The sequence below is a fragment of the Ambystoma mexicanum genome, chromosome 2p (genome assembly GCF_040938575.1).
Source record: "Ambystoma mexicanum isolate Mex_15411 chromosome 2p, UKY_AmexF1_1, whole genome shotgun sequence".
Classification (NCBI taxonomy): Eukaryota; Metazoa; Chordata; class Amphibia; order Caudata; family Ambystomatidae; genus Ambystoma; species Ambystoma mexicanum.
Window position 1 is genome coordinate 953,037,103 of NC_090923.1, and position 20,418 is coordinate 953,057,520.

General features: G+C 47.8%; 1 protein-coding gene across 2 annotated transcripts in view; it reads right to left on the reverse strand.

Moving 5' to 3' along the window:
• LOC138566955 (serine/threonine-protein kinase MRCK alpha-like) overlaps positions 1-20,418 on the reverse strand; it is a 2,642,347-nt gene that overhangs the window by 1,017,260 nt on the left and 1,604,669 nt on the right. For both annotated transcript variants that reach the window (XM_069644738.1, XM_069644739.1), the window contains exon 25: positions 11,843-11,976. In XM_069644738.1, the coding sequence (XP_069500839.1) occupies positions 11,843-11,976 (134 nt within the window). The remainder of the gene's footprint in view (positions 1-11,842; positions 11,977-20,418) is intronic.

Below are 20,418 nucleotides of genomic sequence, written 5' to 3' on the forward strand. Positions count from 1 at the left end.
CCCCAGCAGCTTTGCTGGATTTTTGGGGTTTATTTTTTCTCTCCTGCTAAGAGAGATTCTTTTTGCTCCCACTCTTAGACATGATTTGAGGTGCTCCTTTAACTTTCCATGCGTTTTATGGGCTATGGGGTCTTTTACCCCATAGGGTCTCATGTGTTTTTTTATGTGGTTTACACAGCAACCTTCCGTGCGGTAGCCCAGCGGTGTCATAGCGACCCCCCAACATAGACTCCATAACCTAGGACTGACTACTGTCTCCCAGGGCATGTAAAGTCACCATTGGCTTTGCTAGTCCCAAATTATGAACAGACACCAGTACAAACCATCATATTGTGGACGTACTGGTCGGGGCAATTCGATTGCCCTGGGGTCTGTTGTTCGAGGGGCACGTCTCCGTCCCCCCAGATCGGGTTTTGGCTGGTGGCAGTGGATACTACTTTTTCTTTTTTTTGACTGTTTTTCTTTAAGAGAATCCTAAGAAAATTTATCAACATGACTGATTTCCGTTGATTCAAATCCCTTCTTACTGTTGTGCGTTTTCAGAAGTTTCCTAAGTGAGGAGTCGCCTTTGAAGGTTGCAGTGACATGTAACTTTTTATATTCAACCGCAAATATATCTCTATGGGATTTTCCCATTGTTCGAGGCTACCAACTTTAATTATTTAATTCTTATAGCCTCGAACATACCGCCGGTTTATTTATTTAATATTAATTTGCCGGTTGGTATTTTTTGCCAGAACTCTATTCTAAAATGGCGTTTGTGTTCTCTTCTGTGACTCCAACCCAAGTCGAGCCCTTTGTTCCACTTTTTGGCGGGCTTCTCCACAGAAGCCTCCAAAAGTGGTGCCACTCTGTCTGGGTACCACAGGGTGTGTGGTAGGGGGTTTAGGCACCCTGGACTGAGTTACCTTGGTAACTCAAGTCGCACTCTTGTGTGATTGGCCCAAGTGGTGAGTCAGCCGGCTCACCACTTAGCATGTTTGATTGACAGCTAGGCTGATTGACAGCTAGACAGCAGGGCTTTGGGGACTGGAACTTTAGAAGTCGCCACGGGACCTAAGAATCCGAAGAGGGAGAAGCTGAGCCGGCCTGCAATGACGACACCACCGGTGGAGCCCTGCTGAACCGTCTCACCACTTTTCCCAACGACAGAGGAGATCTCCAGCCCGGAGAGTCTTCTTCCTTCGACTGGTGGGGATAACCAGTCTACCTTCTTTTCGCCTTCCTGGAGCATCTCGTGGCCGCCTTGTCTGTGCCAAGCACCCCGGCAACCAGGATACCACGTTTTCACCACTACCGCAAACCGAAAGGGTAGTACCTTTGTACCGGAGAACTCCGCGGCTGGTTTCTTCCCTGGCAGTGCAACGACCTTCATCTTTCCTCCACGACGAGATCTTCTCTTCCTCTGGACGACGCTGTGACTTGCACCCGCTGCCAGGAACAACTGCCCCCGCTGGAGGATCCTCTCCATTTAAGGTACCGTGTTCCGCCTGGCTTCCCTTGCAACCGACTGAACGGGGTGTATTAAATCCTTGTCTCTCGAACCTGTGTTAGCCTGGGACACCCTAGCTAACTTTTCTGAACTGAAGTAAACCTTTTTCGAACTACCTCCACAAACTTCGAAGACTCTGTGTAACTGTCTGATCTTGGGCATCTTCCGCCTGGCTCCCTGGAAAGTGGGCCTGGCACCTAAACTTCCTTGCTCACCAGTAGACTGTGCCTTCCTAACTTGCTGTTTAGTGTGTATGCTTCTATAATTCTGCTTTTCCCTCCCTTTTTATTTAACTTGTTGGAGTGCCATCGAACGTTAAGCGCTCACCTCTGTCTGGAAATAGGTGGTGTTAACCAAGACTTGTCCAACAAGTAATCAGGGATGTACATATGATAATAGTGATTGCGTTTTGAACTGATCTTACCAATTTAGTGCTAGTGTGTTTTATAAGTGTGTGTTAAATAATTATATACTTTTACACCCAAGCTCTGGTCTGTATTTCTGTACCTATTTTGTATGCTCTGTATACTGCCTAACTCTTCTTGAGGGAAGTCTGACTGCTCAGCCACAGCTACCAAGTGAATCTGTGTGGTACAGACTACTACCAAGTGGGTTTACTGCCAAACACCTGTAGTCTTAAATCTTTTGCAGTGGTCCCTAAGGGAACTGCACAGGTTTCTGCCTAACACCCAGAACTGTTTTATTTTCTGTCTCTTGTCCCCACCAACCTTCCTTTGGGTTTTCCGTGCCTGGAGCTTCTGTCAGGTTGTCACAGATGTCATATTTATGTTTGCTATTCCTGGAGAAATTCCATTTCCCAGGCCTTGATTCTCAGTTTGTAAACCAATGCTCACTTTTATGATCCCTAACTTCTCTCTGATGCCATTCTGGGGTGGTGGCTCATTCACTTGTTGACTGGATTTACCATATTTGGTCTTTGAAATCTTTATTCCATTCGTCTCTCTCAGAGATTTTGTTGTGGAGTTGATGTTTCATCTTCCTCAGTCATTGTCGCCATAGTAAGTGCTTTCACAAACGATGTTGATTCTGTTTTTTTATTTTTCTGTGTTGTGATGCTGGAAATGGATCGGAGGGACAGGGCCTCTGTATCCTTGTCCTTTACTGCTTTTTATAGTGTGTTCTGTCGTGTGTTCTGTCGCGTTTTCCATGCAGGAGTTCATGTGGGACTCCTGGCGGTGCAGCTCTCTCTTTTGGTTTGGTGAACAGACCCATGGGATACCCTTATGGCACCCATGGGTAGGGGTGCAACCCTGTGCCCCTAGTGTATGTTTTTGGGCACCTGTGTGTGACCCAAGGAGCAGGGTACGGGCTGGTGGCAGCTCCGTGCTGAAATGACTGGTGCCCTGAGCGTCCTCCATTTTGGGATGCCCAGGCCCTGTCATTGGAATCGGTAGATTCCTGATGGCGACAAAATGGCCCCCATGGCCTCTTGCCTTCCATCACCTGTTACCTTGATCTTCCCGAAGTCCCGGGAAGCCCTGCCTCTGTCCCTTCCCCCTGACTGGCTGTTGGGTGGGAGTTCCATATTTGGTAGTGGGGGAAGTGCCGACCAGACTGGCTGGAGCCTACCCAACAACCGTATGTTGTGGTGTTGTGGGTACGCTTGTGGGTGGGACCTGGGTGAATGGAGTGTGTGACGAATACGCATTCTATGTTGTGGGTGTCTAGTATCTGGTGTTTGACACAATGACCGAGACTGCCCTACCCGAAACCGGTATGAATGCAGTATGGAGTGTTGAATGGCTCGGTACTTGTCCCAATACACGTAACTTGTTGTGATTGTCTGGCGAGAAGTGAATGGCCTGAATGTAACGTGTGCCCGATTGGCTGCCTGCCTGCATGAATGACCTTAGTCGTGATTGGATGCTTGAGTGTGACCCAGCGGAATGAATGGGAGATCAACAGTATATCTGGGGACTTCTCACTGCTAGGAATCGTGTTCAGAAACTGAAGTCCACTACGAGTAACTGAAGCTTGACCTTGAAGCCCTGTTGGACGAGAAGAATTGCTGTTGCTCCCCTTCGCAATCTGAAAGCTGCTGTGCCTCAAGAACGGACCTAGAGAGGACCTGGTAAGGCGCCCTCTCCCCGAGCTACGAGGGATCATCATGCACCAGCTGATCTTTGCCAACCCTCCCTGGTAGACAGACCTTCGACAGGCTGCCAACCCGATACGGGGACTGCTGCGGAACTCCAAGGAAAAGCACCCGGACTGTTGTCTGCCACTGTCGACGACCGCCGTCGCCGACTGGAGCCGCTGTGCTCACGTTTGCCTAAGAACTTTCGAATCCAAGGACGCCCTCGTCCGCATCGTCGCCGCGGTATCCTGCTGGAGAAGGCCTGACCGTCGACGAGCCAAGAAGCATCCATCGTTGGGTTTCCCGCCACCCAAAGACCACAGAGACGCCGACGACTCGACGCCGTTGATGGGCCACAGCTCTTCAAACTCTTTGCGGTCCAGAACTATCGACACCGAGGTGCCCCGCACGCCTCTTCCTTGCAGGACGTTTACGCTTCCCCGTCAACGAGCACCGCTAGGAACGACGCAGTCACTTCACCATCGTAGCTCGACCTGTTCTCCATCGGACGTTCGACGACCCGTGACTCCTGCCTGTAAGGGAGGACACTCAAGAAGGGCCGTCGATTCCCCAACGAGGAACGCTACAACGCCAGGTACTTTGGGCTTGCAGAACTATTGGGAAGTCTAGTATGAACAATATATGGACTGGCCTTGTATCTTTCTTCTACAGGTTGCCCAGGTGGGGGGGATCGCCACACAGAACTGTGTTTAACGGTAGTGGCCAGTATTCTGCCAATTGTTCAACCATCTTGCTTTCCTTCCTCTCTCTACTGCTGGTTTCCTCTTTATTTTGATCTGTGTGTCATTCTGATCGTATGCACTTTAATGAGATCTGATAACGTTAGTGGTACCACTTTAGAACTGTATATATTTACCATTGTTGATTTCTGAGTACAAAGTGAGTTATCGTGATAGAGTACGTGGCCTTGAGTATTAATTATATAAAGTCTGTGTTTTAAACCAATACAGTGTGTGGACATTCCTTTGTAGGTGCTTGAGGACTACACTGTACTTAAGAACCAGCCTGCATCACCTCCTGAGAAGCTAGGCCTTGATTGCTCGACCACGTTTACCAATAATAGAGAATCTTGACAGGGGTCCTCTGTGCCTCTCCTCTACCAAATAGAGAGCGGAAGTACAGATCCCCCCACCCCCCTGTCCGGTCTTTACATGTGTTTTCTGTTTTTTGGTTTCTCTTGATGGATCCTCCCTCTTTACATCTTCTCTTCCTCAGTGCCTCTCTCTTCCTTTCCCTTCTTCTACCTATTGATTGGCGACGATTGGATTCTTCAACCTCGATAATGGAGGGTTCACTTTCTTTCTCCTGATGGTTCTCCAGAGTGGTTGACTTTGGTGAGTCTATCCCTTGCACATCTCCCTCCATCTTTGACAGCCTCCTGAATTCTTCCAGGACTGATTCAGACAATGGTGTATCGTCCATTTGTGGATTGTGATCCTCTACAGTACAGCTCCCACGCCCTCTTCCTTCTTTCAGGTCGCTTATTTGCTTCAAAATGTTCTGCAGCAATTGGTGTTTATCGTCTTTCTTTTTTCCAGCGAATACCAAATGGATTGCTGATGGATCTAGACCTTGTTTAGTCACTTAGATTTTTAGGTCCGTTAGCTTTGGGGTTATAGTGGAATTTATTGCATTGCTGCATCCCACCATGGCTCAGTCTAAATTGGATAATTCCTTTGTTAACTCCATCAATGTACCCGCTTGCGAATGCACCTCCCCTCTCAGTAATTCAAAAACCGATACCAGGGAGTTTAACACATAGTTGAGGGCTGACAGAGTATTTGCACTTGTGTGGATATCAGAACCCCCTTCTTGGAATGGAAGAGAATGCAGGAATCCTCTCCTCGAGTAATCATTTCTGGATATTTTCTTCCCTCTGTCACTAGGACAGAGTTGTTACTCATGTCCTCATCAGAGATATTCAATTTTCCCATTTCAACTGATGTTTCCTCATGAACGAGTGATGACAGTGATCCGTTTTTGTCGCCTCTATCTTTCCTCACTAAATGTATTTTATTCCGGTTATTTAGTGATACCTCTTCGTCATTTACACTTTTGCTTCTCTTCTTCCCAAAGTGGTCTTCAATTCTCCTTTGGGTTTTTTTCGTCGTAACTGTATATTCCAATCCTTTTTTCCAGTTATGTGGGATGGAGGAGGGCTCTAATTCCAACTCTCCCCCATCTCCACCAACAAAGGAGCAGCCTCTGCGTGTACAATGGCTTGGATACTTTGTCTTGTTCCCTGAACAGTAGCTGCAGCCGCACTTGTAGGAGTGGGATCACCCTGATGGTCTTTACCCCTACAAGTATTGCATTCCCATTCGGGAGCTCTTAGATCATCATATATGGGATTGCTGCACAGTTTGACATGGTTTTCCTCTTATCTTCTTTGCTACTAGACAACCAATCGAAAGTGCTCCCGTCACCGAACTAAGTCCTGAGGCACTTTGTGTTATTTTGTTTTTTGTTTGAGTTTTCTGAATGCTGTGCCTTTAATGGATCTTGTCCGTTTTAATCTTTTTCTTACTTCGAAACCGATGGAGATCGAGGGGGCCCAGCAAGGATTTTTCCAATAATCTGTCCCTGGAGTGGATAGCTTCACTCACCACCCCTCTCAATTAATGTCAACAGTATATCAGTTTTTTTAATTTATTTTTTTAGTTTTTTTATTAGCCTGACACAGGATTATTTTCTTGGGATCAAAGGGGATTACCACCAACAGTCTCCCGCTTTACTAGGTCAATCTGCCCTCTGTGTCACATAGACCCTTAGGATTGGAAATTTGTTTCTTACCACTTGTAGTGTACAGCTAACACTCACTGGGTGGCTCTTACTTTCTTGGGATGCTCGTTTGCCCACGTTGGTTTGCATCGGGTGAAGGCGGGGGATGGGGGCACTGGTGGCTGGTAGATAGCTGCTGGTAATGTTTCTTCCTTCCTCCCGGACCACAACGGACCACAACAAACGACTTAGCCCCCACATGACTCCGCCACAGAGATAGAATAGCCTGTTCTGGATGTTGTAATACTGTGAATCTGATACCTGGTTGCTCAAAGTGCCCACAGTCACAAACAGGAAACCATTAGGGGTGAGTGTAACACACCACACCTCCACACACTAGTTATTCAGCTATCCAACACCGGCGGCAAAGTTGGTCGCAATCACCAATCTGGTTACACCTCCAGTAGATGCAGGTTGAGCGTGAGTGTATATAGCGTGTAGCAGTGTTATTCAACACAGCAAATAACGAAAATGTAATGCATGAATACTTCCAGTGCCTAAAATACTGTCTATCAGGCTCTGTGTACAAAGATCTATACTCCGGGGCCACTGCTAGACAGACAGTACCTGCTTTCTTACCGCGACTACGGCAAGGCAGGGATAGGAGGAGGCTTCGGACTAAGGACCTTACTGAAGCTTAAATTAGATTACATTCTGCTCACTTCATCTTAGTCTCCGAGTCCGGTCGTAGATTATACGGGCAGACTTGGCCACTCATCTTGCCGCACATCCAGGGGCACGTCTCCTAGACCACCATATACATAGACTGTGCAGTCCTGAACCGCCTCCAGCAAGCAACACACTTTCACTCCGCTCTGTTTGGTTTCGAGAAAAGAACCTTGCACGTTTTGGGTAACAGCATCACTCGGTCATCAAGCCGCACTGAATCATAAAGACAACAAAGCCGCTTCCGACAATCGCACTTTTGGTGGCAGATCTCCTTCAGCTGGGGCCTCCATCTGGAACAGCCTCCCCACCTCCCTGAAATTCGAGGAGAATCATCTTCGGTTCCGGAAGCACCTCAACACCGCTCTCTTTGTTTCTGCTTTTTCTCCTTCTCTCCCTTGCTGACCTCCTGGCTGACACAAACTGCAAACTGCACTGGTTACCTGGCCACCCTCTGATCTCGGGCCCAAGTCCCATCCAGTTGCACTGCCTTCCTGGCAACCCCCACACTTGGTGACTGTTTCTGTATCCTTACAGTCCCACTACCAGCACTTGACACCTGATGTCTGCACTTACACTTGCACTTGTGTTAGGGAGAATTCTCATTTATGGCTAATTTCCCTCACCTAGCGAGTCCCCCAGCAGCTTTGCTGGACTTCTGGAGTTTATTTTTTTCCACTTGGTAAGAATAAGAGCTTTTCCCCACTCCTACCTGAGTTTTGCTATGTGTTTCTACCTCTTTTTGTGATTGTGGACTCTGAAGTACTCAGTATATAAGAAGACAAAGCTATAGTGCAGATGCTAGAGATACAGAACATAAATACTCAAAGTAATTCAAATGGGGGACCAATCGGGATAAAAACTGCATATCAAATTTTAATAATGAAGCATAATGATTAAAACATTAAAGGGGTCCACAGTACAAAACTTGACATCCAATATGTAAAACAACAACAAGGAATACGTATCAAGCTTGAATAGCAAGTTAAAATGTTGTCACAGAAAAAAACAATCACATAGGGTACTTGTAAAGCAAATAGTATGGTACCCAATTCTGTTAGAATAAATGTGTAAAAGATTTAGATCTCTGTTTATAGGCCAGAGAGATGTCTCGACATGTTTCTGTTCATCAAGGCTTTAATGTGGAACATTCATCAGGAGGGAGAATTTTAACAACGTAGCCTAGTTACAATTGGAGCAATCATAGCAACAACAAATGTTTCATAGCATCTGAAAAGTAAAAACACAAAAAACAAAGGGTCAGTTTATGAATAGCTAAATGCTTTGCAGAGTTCTAGTGCATGAACTAAAGCACCATATGAAGGGGAATATTTACCTAAAATGGTGCTGGTTGGATCTCTCTACTATAAATAGTAGGTTGTAGTAGGAGTTCAGAGAAAAAAAGAGCAGCGATGACCTATAACATTCATGTGCACCCATATAGACACGGAGGTACATAGGGTCTAGATCAGAACCAGTTGAAAAGAGGCACCGTGTAGCAGTACAGTAGAAAGGATGGAGCCCTGGGGAGTGAAAAATGAAACGTAGTGAAAAATGCAAAGGTCAGTGGTGTGCACGTGCCGGTGGCGAACCCTCAATACGAATCAGAATAGTGATGAGTAGCCGTGACAGCAGGGGACGGGGAGAAAGAATACCTAGTGCATGTGACAGCTGGAGTGCAGTCTACAGACACGCCTCGAGTCGGGCTGGCTGCAGGGAGAGGTTCCCTTCGTTCAACGCTGTAAAAAAAGCAATTACGTAAATCACTAGAACGATCCCATCCGACGAATAAAGCTACATAATTCAGGGCCAGCATGGCTATTACGGTTAGCAATCAGGCGCAAGGCTTACCTAGTGAAGAGTGTATGTGGCGAAATATGCCAGGTACATCCACTGGGAACAAGACAACTAATAAAAGGGGCAGAGGACAATCCACAAGACGGCAAAGCAATGGAAGAAGGAGAAACAACCAGGGCCATTTTTTATACCAGGCCCAAAATAGCAAACAACTGGGACGACGGATCGAAACAAACTCGAAGCGGGAATCGCTTCTGATCAATTTATCCAACTATACACCGACAGAAACGGAACAGCAAGTCCTTAAGTTTTGTACTGTGGAACCCTTTAATGTTTTAATCATTATGCTTCATTATTAAAATTTGATATGCACTTTTTATCCCGATTGGTCCCCCATTTGAATTACTTTGAGTATTTATGTTCTGTATCCCTAGCATCTGCACTATAGCTTTGTCTTCTTATATACTGATTATTATCCTCCCGGATATAGACAGAGTATACACTGCTAACTTCTTTTAGTCAGTAGTATACTTTTGGCTACGTTGAATCGTGAACTGTCGGACCGTGTGATCTTCGGCAACTAGCCCCGGTGTCTTTTGACCCTAGCTCCAGCCCTTTCACTTTTGAACTCCTGTCTCTGAGTGTTTCTTGATTCTGCCTGCCTAACCAAAATATTGCCTGTGATTTTTGCCTCCAACTCCCTCTGGGTATCTCAGGTGCTAAGTGTGTTTTTGCCCGGGTAGCATTTCATGTCACGGATACGCATTTGTTTAGTAGACCGAACTGTCAAAAGGTGATCGCAATCGTATCCGCGGTAACGTGTTTTGTGCCCAACACCAGTTCATTCCAACATAGGGTACTTACCTTGAGACTTACTGTACTAAGTGAATTGGTTAGTTGTAGTATATTTGACGTGTGGTTTTATTGAAGTTTAGTAGAAGTGTTGTGTTTATAACGAATGGTTTAAAAATAAATGTACTTATATTTTTCTAACTGAAACCTTGAGTCAGTGTTTGCTTGAGTCACAGTAATTGTGGTCCCTTTGTGTAATCTCTGCTACTGCTCATATACTGTTGAGATAAGCCTGGCTGCTCCACCACTGCTACCACTTTGACATAGTAGTACAGGCTTGTAACAAAGGTAAAACTTGTATCACCACCTGTAGTCTTAATTGTGTGTAGTGGTCCCCAAGGGCACTGCACAGGATTCTGCCTAACAACTTGCCCCCTGCTGGCCGTACTTTTACTTATTGTCTTATCCCATGCAATGCACTGTCCTCTCTCCCTTGCCCCCGCACTTCTCCTTCCCCTCCCCATGCACTTGCGCAATCTGAATGACACCTGGCCTCGTAGGATCATCGTCTGTCTTCACTCTGTTCCCCCTTCCTTGCCTCGTCGTGCCTTGAAACACTTGTGTATAGGCGCGTTATAAATGCCATATCATATATCATAATGACTTACCGTGTTCGGAAGAAGAATCAGAATCGTGCTGGCGACAGTGGCATTGGTTCTTCTTGTCAGAGAAAGATGAATGGCTCCGGGAATGCGACCATTTCTTGGTCTTCCACCGATGCCTTTCTTCCTTCTATGGGGTAAGCCCTTCCGTTTTGGCCTCTGAGGACCGAGCGGTTGACCACACTGGTGACTTGGAGGGCAGTCGTCCTACGGCAAGCTTTGCCGCCTGATCCCTCAAAGACTTTGGGTTCATCTTTCCCCCAAGACGTGGAAATCGGTGTGTGACCCACACGCATATCTCATGAGGGTGGGTCACTGACATTTTTGAGCCACAGTCTGTGCAGCGCTTGAAACCCGAGATCCAGAGCACAGACCTGGTCGCTCGCGTGAGTGAATTTTCCCTTGACGTTTGTTGAATTATTTTCAAAGGATTGTAATCGCAGTGTTCCTCACAAGCAGCGTGCTGACCGTGTGGAAAAAAGGAACTGTGGTATGGGGGCATAGTGACACACTAGATGTACGACAACAACCGTCACGCCTGGAGCCGACGACCAAGCATCCAGTCAAGGCAAGTCGACAGCCGAGTCGAGGTCCACTACACCCTCGTCGAAGAGTTTTTCGAGCAGTTGAAGCTGGATGGGATATCTATCTGATGAGGAATCTGCGGGAGAAAGGCAATCCATTGAATTACCATCGGGTTATACCTTGTGGTCCACTGAAAGACAACACATCTAAATGGACTGCTGTAGCACTTTAAAAATGCTTTGGTGGGCATTTGACTACCAATGAAGTAAAAACGCTAGAGGATAGAGTAGCCAAAAAATACAACATGTAGCTGCCACCAATCTACTCCCTAACAAAGCGTGCAACAAAACTAATCAAGGGAGAAAATGGGGTGCTACCAAAGACCAAACTCCAATAGGAGTTGCAGCTGCAGGAGAGCTTCTACAGAAGTCCATCTGACAGGAAAACAAAGTCAAGAAAACAAAACAAACCAGCAGGAAGTTAGGGGACTTAGATTTAGCAAAAGCAACCATACAAAACTGGAATTCTGACAAGGTATCCCATTGGTCACTTGAGAAGTCCAGTGTCCTTAGATACTTGCAGACCTTTGCTGTCAGGTTAATTTGGGTACGTTGGACTAGCAGGGCATCCTCTGTCTTCTTCGAGTTTGTGTTTTCTCACGCTTCGGGGTTTCCCAGCTTTAGACAAAGTAATGGAGCTGTCTCAGAGGTTAAAGATGAATATAGGGAGTCAAGTGCAAGCTGTTTCCAATCAAGAGGTTACATCCATTCAAATATCTGACAACCACCCATTCACTGTGGTCACCACATTCAAACTTTCCTGAGCTACTTCTTGGGCAAACATTCAAGATGTTGATTCCACTCAGAAATTCAAGGTGTGTATTCCACTCAGGAAAGAAGTGGAATTAAATAACCTTTTCGTATCAGCAATGCGAGAAACCCTTCCCTTTGCAGTCACTTTGAAGGAGGACAAAGGAAAGTTCCAATGTAAACCTGAATGATAACTTACCGACAAGTACCCCTCGTAAGCAGTCCCTGTTCCAGCTACTGGATCCACGCCCAGTGTCTTCTTGATCTGCTCAGGTGGCGTAGGGCATATTGCGGCACCCCCTGTGCAGGACACATGGCAGACATAGCTGCAGGCTGGAACAGGAAGACAGTAACAGGCAATAAGGTTTCACTGAGGCAAGGCAGAGAACCTTTTACAAAATCAGATTTTCAACAGGTATTTTCAGTTCAATTACCATTTTATGAGATGAAGGGCCAATGTTGTCTACTGGGAAGAGCACAGAGTTAACCCTCAACACATGCACTGACTGGTGCTTGATTTCTGCTTCTGCAATGCTGAATTATATGTGGTAAGTCTCATCAGAGTGGTACCAGAGTACAAACAAGCAGCCTTCAGATCCAAAGGACCAGCTGAACAAGTAGGGCAAGCACACGGTGTTAGTCTATCTTTTGAAAAAACATGGACTATCAAAAGCTAGCCTGTCAAAACAATAGCATATCAAGCAAAGGTAAGGAATACACCCTAGATTATTTCCTTGAGCCACAGGTATGTCCATCGTACAGAGGGAAAAGATATGGTGTCCACATTCTGTACACATTGTTTATGATCCTCATGACTAACTAGCATCTACCACGGTCGCTATGATTTTGGTGTCGATAACAAATTCTTGCTTTAGGACCACTATAAAGATCAATGTGCAATTATTTGTCAAAATGGGTATGTTGACATCATGATTGAAATGTGAGTTACAATTATCCACAATGCCCAGCTACCCACTTAAATTATGTGATGCCAGCTTTGAGGCCAACATGCCCAAGACATTGACCTTTCCATTTAGGTGTTTCAAAAGTAAAGGCTGTGTATAGGCTTGAGAAATTTTAACAGCAATTTAATATCTACAGCTCTTTAACATCTTGAAAGTTTTTATTTTTATTTTTTATTGTCTTTATTGGTTTCACAACATGTTAAACTTTGCCCCTGCTTCCTCTTTCCCCCTAAACCCCCCTTATCCCTTCCCCCTTATCCCTTCCCCCCTCCCTCCTCTGCCCTTGTGGGTTCAGCGTCTCCTTCCTCTTGCGTGAATTTCTCACCCCGGTTTACTTAATGCAGGTTCAGAGGTTTTAGGCATTGGGGCCCCTATTGAGCCCTAAAGTCGTCTTTCAAGAATGCTAAAGTCTCGCCCCAATCGCTGGCAAATGTTTGCAGGTTGTTGTTCATTGCATATGTAGCCCATTCCAGCACCACCAGTTCCCAAACCTTTCAGAGCCACTCTTGTAGCATGGGATGACTGTTCCTTTTCATAATTGAGTGATAAGGGTCATCGCTGCCAAGGTCAAAACCACCTGTGCCTTCTCCCGGCCCTTACTTTCTCCTTCCTCCCCTCTCTCATTCCCAGCAAAACTTGTCTCGGGGATCTTCCGGGCCCTTCCCCAAATGCTTGAGTTGCGTCTGTATCATCTCCCTCCAAAACAGCAAATTTTGGGGTTTTTCCACCATATGTGAGCTGCCGTACCGTACCCTCTTCCCTGAACCCCCTCCAACATTCCTTGGACACATCTAGGTATATGCTATGAAGACGTGCAGGAGTATAATGCCACTTATACAAGATCTTATAGCATGTTTCTTGGAGTTGTGACGCCCTCGCCAGTTTGGGTATCATTCTCCACAGTCTTTCCCACTTCTCCTTGCTGATTTCCTACCCTGTCATCTGCTCCCATCGCGCCATGTACGGCCATGTGGCGCGAGGAGGGCGGGGGGGAAAGCGTCATCCAATATTCTGTATAGAACTTCTCAAATGGAGTAACACTGAGTAGCTGCTGCCTTAATGTCTATGTTCATTAGCCAGTGCGTTAATTGGAAATATCGGTGTCTCTCCCCCCTCTTCCACCCCAAACTCCTGTTTGCACTCTGTAAAGGAACAAACATTTTGGTCCTGGAACATATCCCTTATCATCCTGCAGCTCCCTTCCCACCATTGTAGAAAAGCTCCCACCGGGGTAAAGTCCCCATTGTTAAAGATGGGAGTCAATGGGGAAGGGAAGGTCATGACTCCCTGTTTCTTCACCAATTTGTCCCAGGTATCGCCACCAGCTTAGTTATGCTGCTCATATACAGGTGTTTTGGCCTGAGCTGTCTCGGCAGCCACAACACTTCCCTCAAGTCCTGTTGTGCTATGGCTCTGTCCATCATGACCCATTGCTTCCCTTCGGTCCCGGAAAACCATTCTGTTATCACCCGCAGTAGTGTTGCCTCGTAGTATTCTTGGAAGTTAGAGAGAGTCAACCCCCCCCCCTCTTTGGGCCATCCATAGATGACTGCTAATTCTTGGCCTCTTCCCTTCCCATATTAATTCTCTTGTTATTTTCCCCAGAAGCTAGAAGTTATTGCCAACGGAATCGCATGAAATAAGTAGAGCAATCAGGGAAGTAAGTGTGACCATTTTGACCGCTGCCATCCTTCCCACAAAAGAGAGTATAATATTCCTGCACTTTTGGAAGTCCTTCCTAATCGCCTTTAATATGGGTGGGTAGTTGGCTACATACCAACCTGACAATTACAGCGTTATTTTGACCCTCAGGTATTTAATGCCCCCTGGGCTCCATATAAAGGGTAATGATGCCTTTAACTCTGCCGTTTCTTCCCTGCCCACCATTAAGTTTAGCAGTTCAGATTTATTGAGGTTAACCCGCAAGCCTGATACTTCCCCAAATCTTCCCAGCAGCTCCCTACATGCTTGTATAGATTCTCTATGTCTGGTCAACGACAGGAGCATATCATCTGCAAACGCTGCAACCTTGTGTTGCTTACCCCCAAAAGGAATCTCATGAATCTCCTCCGACTCCCGTATTAATTGTAGCAGAGGCTCTAGTACGTTGAATACAGCAATGGGGAGAGTGGGCACCCCTGTTTAGTCCCCCTTCCCAGACAAATAGGGCGTGACATGGAACCATTCACCATCATGCGTGTTACCGGTGAGTTGTAGTTGGCTTGGACCATTTTTAGGAAGTCTCCCCCAACCCCATTTTCCCCATTACCCTAAATAAAAAGGACCACTCCACTCAGTCAAATGCCTTTTGCGCATCTAGTGATAAAAGAACCGATGTAGTGGCAGTCTTTTGGGCTTTTTATACTAGGTGTGCCACCCTTCTTATGTCAGCTGTCTTCCCGGGACGAAACCGGATTGATCCTGATGAATCAGTGACAGGAGATAGCCCTTTAGCCTATTTGCCAGTATTTTAGTGTACATTTTAGCATCTTCATTTATAAGCTCTTGTAGTGCATGTGCGAAAATGAAATAAATAACATGGCACTGGTGCGCGGCTATTTTGGACATTCACTTCCAAACCGCAATGAAAGTCTACATTTCTGCAAGTTCAGTTAGGAGACAGACATGACTTCTGCAGCAGTTGTAATATTTTAGTGTGAAGTAGATGAATGTCACTGTGTAGGATAGTTTGCGTAATTGTACGCTCAAGGACGACCCGAGAGGGGAAGTCAGATGTGCAGGTGCATTGATAAGGGGTGATGGGAACGGGAGCGCGGAAGACGAGCTAGGTTTTCCACTCTTGCCTCCCATGCTTGCTGTCTGACCTTCGGCCGGAGGCAGTCTGCAAACCATGAGGGGCAGGGATTAGTCCCCCTTAAGAGGAGAAGGTCCCAATGAGGTGACAGAGAATTGGAACCCCGGGTGTTGAAGCCTCGCTGAGAGGGAGGACGCTCCGCTCCAGACCCAGTTAGTTGATGCGTGATCTCCCTGCCTTGGGAGTGGGTAGTGTTGTCATGGCTGAGATGAAGCTTTGTCCTACAACTGCCCTAACGGTGATGTATACTTGTTATGTTCGTTCTTGTTCATATATTCATGTGTAACCAGTTGCATTTATTCCCTAGTCAAATGTGTGTTTATGAAGTGTGAATAAAGGGCCTGTAAAGAGCCAATAATTTTCTAACTAATGGTCTAAGTGTATATTATTGCCTTTTCGAGTCCAAGAACTTTTAGTCTGTGTAATAGTGTGAGTAATTCTGAGGTCATTACACGTGTCTGAAAAGCAAAACAGCGCTATTGGCGTGTATGAGGTGCGTTCCGTGGGGTCCTTATTGGGTTTAGGTATAAGGGTGATCTTAGCCTCTTCCATGGTAGATGTGATGCGTCCTTGTATCTTAAAGGTGTTGTAAAGCTGCTCCATTTGGGGAACAAGCAGAGACACGTATGTTTTAGAAAAGACTGCTGTGTAGCCGTCCGGTCCTGGGGCCTTATTCGAGGGCAATTTTGCAACAGCCCTCCTCACCACCTCCTCCTCCGTTATATATTCGGGCCCAATAATTCTTGTGTACCGGGGCCGGTTTTGGGCAACTTCATTTTTTCCAAGAAGTCCATCTGTTGCTGGGTCAGCGGGTTTTGTGATGAGTATAGGAACTCATAGTACCTAGCCAGGCAGTCCTGTAATTCCTCTGTGCAGGAGTGGCAGTTTCCCTTTTTGTCCTCCTTTATGGCTATAATTGTATTCTGACCCCCTGTTCTCTTCAATAATTGTGCTAGCAGCGCATCAGCATTATTGTCTTTTTTCGTAATATTTTTGCCTGACAAATAACAGTGCCCCCTCTGCTTTCTTTGTTCTGAGTACCCCTAGTTGCCCTACTGCTTGCCTGTATGCCTCAAGTGTGTTTCTTGTGTGGTTAACCCCTGCCCTTTTCCTGGCCTTCATCAGTTCCGCCCTTTGCGTCCTTACCGCTATGAATTCTCCCCTCATGGTTGCTTTAAATGCAACCCACTGAATGCTCTCCCATATCTGTCCATTTATTGAGCTCAAAGAAAGCCTTGATCTTATCCCTGAGATCCTCCCGTATCACTGGATCCCTAAGCAGCTCCCCCAGGATCTTCCATCTCTATATGCCCAATGTTTGTCCCTGCAGGTTCATTTTCATTGACACTATCTTGTGATCGGCTATCCCCAGAGGGCCTACCTCCACATCCTCCACCCTCCCCATTAGGTTCGCCGACACCCATATGTAATCGATTCTTGATTGTGTGCCATGAACCCCTGACAAGAATGTATGTCCCTTCTTTTCCCCCCTTCAGTTCCCTCCAGACGTCCCCTTGTCCCACACTCTCAAACCTATCTTGCAATAGGGCCAACTGTACTGCTACCACTCCCGGTCCACCCTGCGCAGACCTGTCCCGGTACTTATGCCATGCCATGTTGAAATCCCCCATCAGGATTATGTGGCCCTTCGTGAATTCCTCCAGTACCCCTATGAAACTCCTCAATAATAGGTCCTGGCCCGTGTTGGAGGCGTATACTGATGCTATAGTGTAGGCTGATCCCTTATATTTACATTTTAATATTATATATCTCCCGCCCTTATCCCTTTTGATCTCTGAGACTCTGAAGTCCATACTGGTCTTAATTACGAGAGCAGCAACTCCTGTTTTCGTCGGGCCTGATGCAAAAAATATCTGGGAGAAGCCTCCTAATCCGAGTAGCTCTTGGTGCTTTTTTAGGTGTTGAGTTTCCGGTAATAACAAAATATAGGGCCCTCCCACCCTAGTAAATCCCTCCAACTTCTTCCTTTTAAGAGGAGAGGTTGAGCCCTCTCACATTATGAGTTAGCCATTTGAATTTGCAGTTGTACATGTCTTGCTCACGGTCGCTTTCCCCTTATCCCTCTCCCATGGTTCGGACCTACTTCTCCTCCCTTCTTTAATGATCCTTGCCCCTTGTCTCCTCCGAGTTGTGCTCCTTTGTCTTATGGCTATTTCACCCCCTTGGTCCCCCCTCTGTCTGACCTCCTGGCTTCCTTCTGGCTACTCCCCTCCCCACCTCCTCTCAGCCCCCCTCATGCCAGGCCCCAACTTTGGGATGATCCCCACTCCTCCCCCCACCCCTCCCCGGGCTCGTCCACCCTTACTGGTTCCAACTTATTTGTGCTCCCTATGCCCCTACGCCCTTAGTCAAACCTAAACGTCCACCACCCCCATTACTGCTGGTGCTTGTGGGCTCTCAGTCACCTCCTCTATCCCTCATTTCCCCCTCCGCCTTTAGTCTCCTCTCCCCCTTTCGGGCGTGGGCCTCACTGTCGCTCTCCTTCTGCGCCTTTCCCCCACCATGGTCCACTCCCATGGTCTGGGCCTGGCTCTGTTCTCTGGTAGGGCGGGTCCCTCTCTCCCAGCTGCTCGTGACCCAATTCTAGGTGTAATATGTCCGCTGACTCCTCAGGGCAGACTACTCGCTTTTGTACCCCTTCCCACTCAAACACCAATCCAAAGGGGGGGCGGGACGCTGTTGAGCAGCATACCAATATGGCCGCTGCCTGAAGAGCTCCGGCAACGGCAGTCATAAATCCTTGTGAAATATCCTGTTCCTCCTATCCCTGTTCCCCAGTAATAGCGGTGGTGTGACAACTAATCTTCTGGGCACCAGCAGACAGAGTGCCGCCGCGAGCCGCTACCTCGGAAGACCACGGCGGACAAGAGCGGGCTGCGGCGCCTGACTGAGGCCTGTAGGGCAGGGGCTGTCTTCTCGGCTGTGGTGAGCTGCGGAGAACGCGACGGCCGGTGCGAGCTGGCGCATCGGGGAGGCTGCCTGCCTGAGCCTCGGAGTGGTGGAGAGGTGCTCAGTAGCACAAAGGACGGTGATGTGTGATTGTGGGACCGGCGCAGACCGCAAGCCGGTTGCAGCGGACCGACAGCCTGGGGAGAGTTCCTCCTGCCCGGGTCGCTGGAGGAGCAGCAGTGAGGCCTGGCTCTGGTCCGCGGTGGCAGCGGTGCATCGCTGCGCGCAGCCTGGGGTGAGACAGGCTTTCCTCTCCTCGTGCAGCACGGACCCCCCCGTAGGCAGAGAACAGCACCCTGGTATTTGAGGCGCCTCATGCTCAGGGAACTGTCGCCATCTAGGAACCCATTGGACACTGCGGATAGCGTTCCTCGGCGTCCTGGGGGCTGCACTCCTGCATGCGGAACGAGGTGGGGGCACACCCACGCTTGTCTCAGAGTGACAGTAGAAGGCTGCAGGGGGGCGGCTGTGTTGCAGGACAGCACGCAATATGGCCAGATAGTTCAGAGCTGGACATTTGGTTGGTCACTCGCGGTGCGGCCTGTGCCCGAACAGCGGACTCCTTCTGGAGCGGGATAGTCTGACCAGTGGGCTGGCCCCTGAGCCCCGTGGATGCTTTGATCCAAGTTTGGTGCACCCTCTGGTCAACCGGTGAGGTAGAGCAAAGCCAGCTTGGTGAGCTTGGTGAGCTTGCAGGGGAGGAACTGGGCATTGGTGGTCCTCCTCAGTCAGATCTGGGAGTGCGGGAAGGGCGGGCTGCCCTCTCGTGGAACAATGGCCACTGAGTGTTAATTTCCCTGCATAAACTGGGCTAAGCAGCGAGGAGCGGACTAAAGCGCTGATCCAGCAAGGTGAACGACCAGGTACTGGCAAATACACTGAGAATTGGTACTGTGGGGGAGGCCTGATAAATCCTTGTACTGGTAATATGGGCTACCAGATATGGGCTACCAGAAGGAGCAGGTGAGGATGGACCAATTCGCCCCTGCGCGGATCAGGCCCAGGCCCCAGCCGTCATTTCACAAACGCCAGTGCCTGAACAAGTAGATATGGCTGCCTTGAATCAGACTTTACTAGCACTAAAGGCGAGCACTGACACGCTTGGGGTCAAGATAGACACCCTTAAATGCAAAGTGGACATCTCAGCTGTACAGATAGAGAAACTCTGCGGACGTATGAAGGAAGCAGAGCAGAGGATCGGGACTACGGAAGATAACGTTGCAACCCTCCAGCGTGAGGTCTCCAGTCTGCAACAAGCGGTGAAAAAGATTGCAGCCAAGAATGAGGATTTAGAAGGGTGCTCGAGGAGGAATAATATTAGAATTACTGGTGTCCCGGAATCCACAAATATAGGCAATATGGAAAAATGTGTGTAACAACTGCTGCTGGATATACTCGATAACCCCTCACTGTCCAGTAGGTATATGGTGGAGCGCGCTCACCGATCATTGGTGGCAAGACCGCCTCCGGGCGCTCCTGAGCCCCCTATCATAGCGAGAATGTTTTGTTACCGCGACAGAGATACCATATTGCGAACAGCCCGAGAGAAAGGGGAGCTACGATGGGAAGGCTCTACCATACGACTGTTCCCAGACTTTAGCCCAGCAGTCCAGGAAAGGAAGACTTTCCAGACGGCCAAAACCATCCTGAGGCATAAGGGGATAAAGTACTCCATGATGTACCCGGCCAAGCTATGTGTGCAGCATAATGGGTCAGCAGTATTCTTTACTGCACCGGATGCAGCGGAATAATATGCTAGAAATTTACCGGAGCCGGGGGGATCGCCTCGGCACCCGCCTTGATCTGGAATGGATATCCCTTGACATGGGAATTACACATGCGTGGGAAGAGCATTGGCAATCATACATTTTGGAGGAAAGGTGGGTGGTAGGGAGGTATGTTATATATGGGTCGTTGCCACAAGGAGCACTTGGGTTGCCCTCAGACCCCTGGTGCCGTAGACACTGCAGTGTAATTTAGGTCAGGTTGTGGAAGGGGGAGGGAGGGTAGGGGGTGTCGGTATGT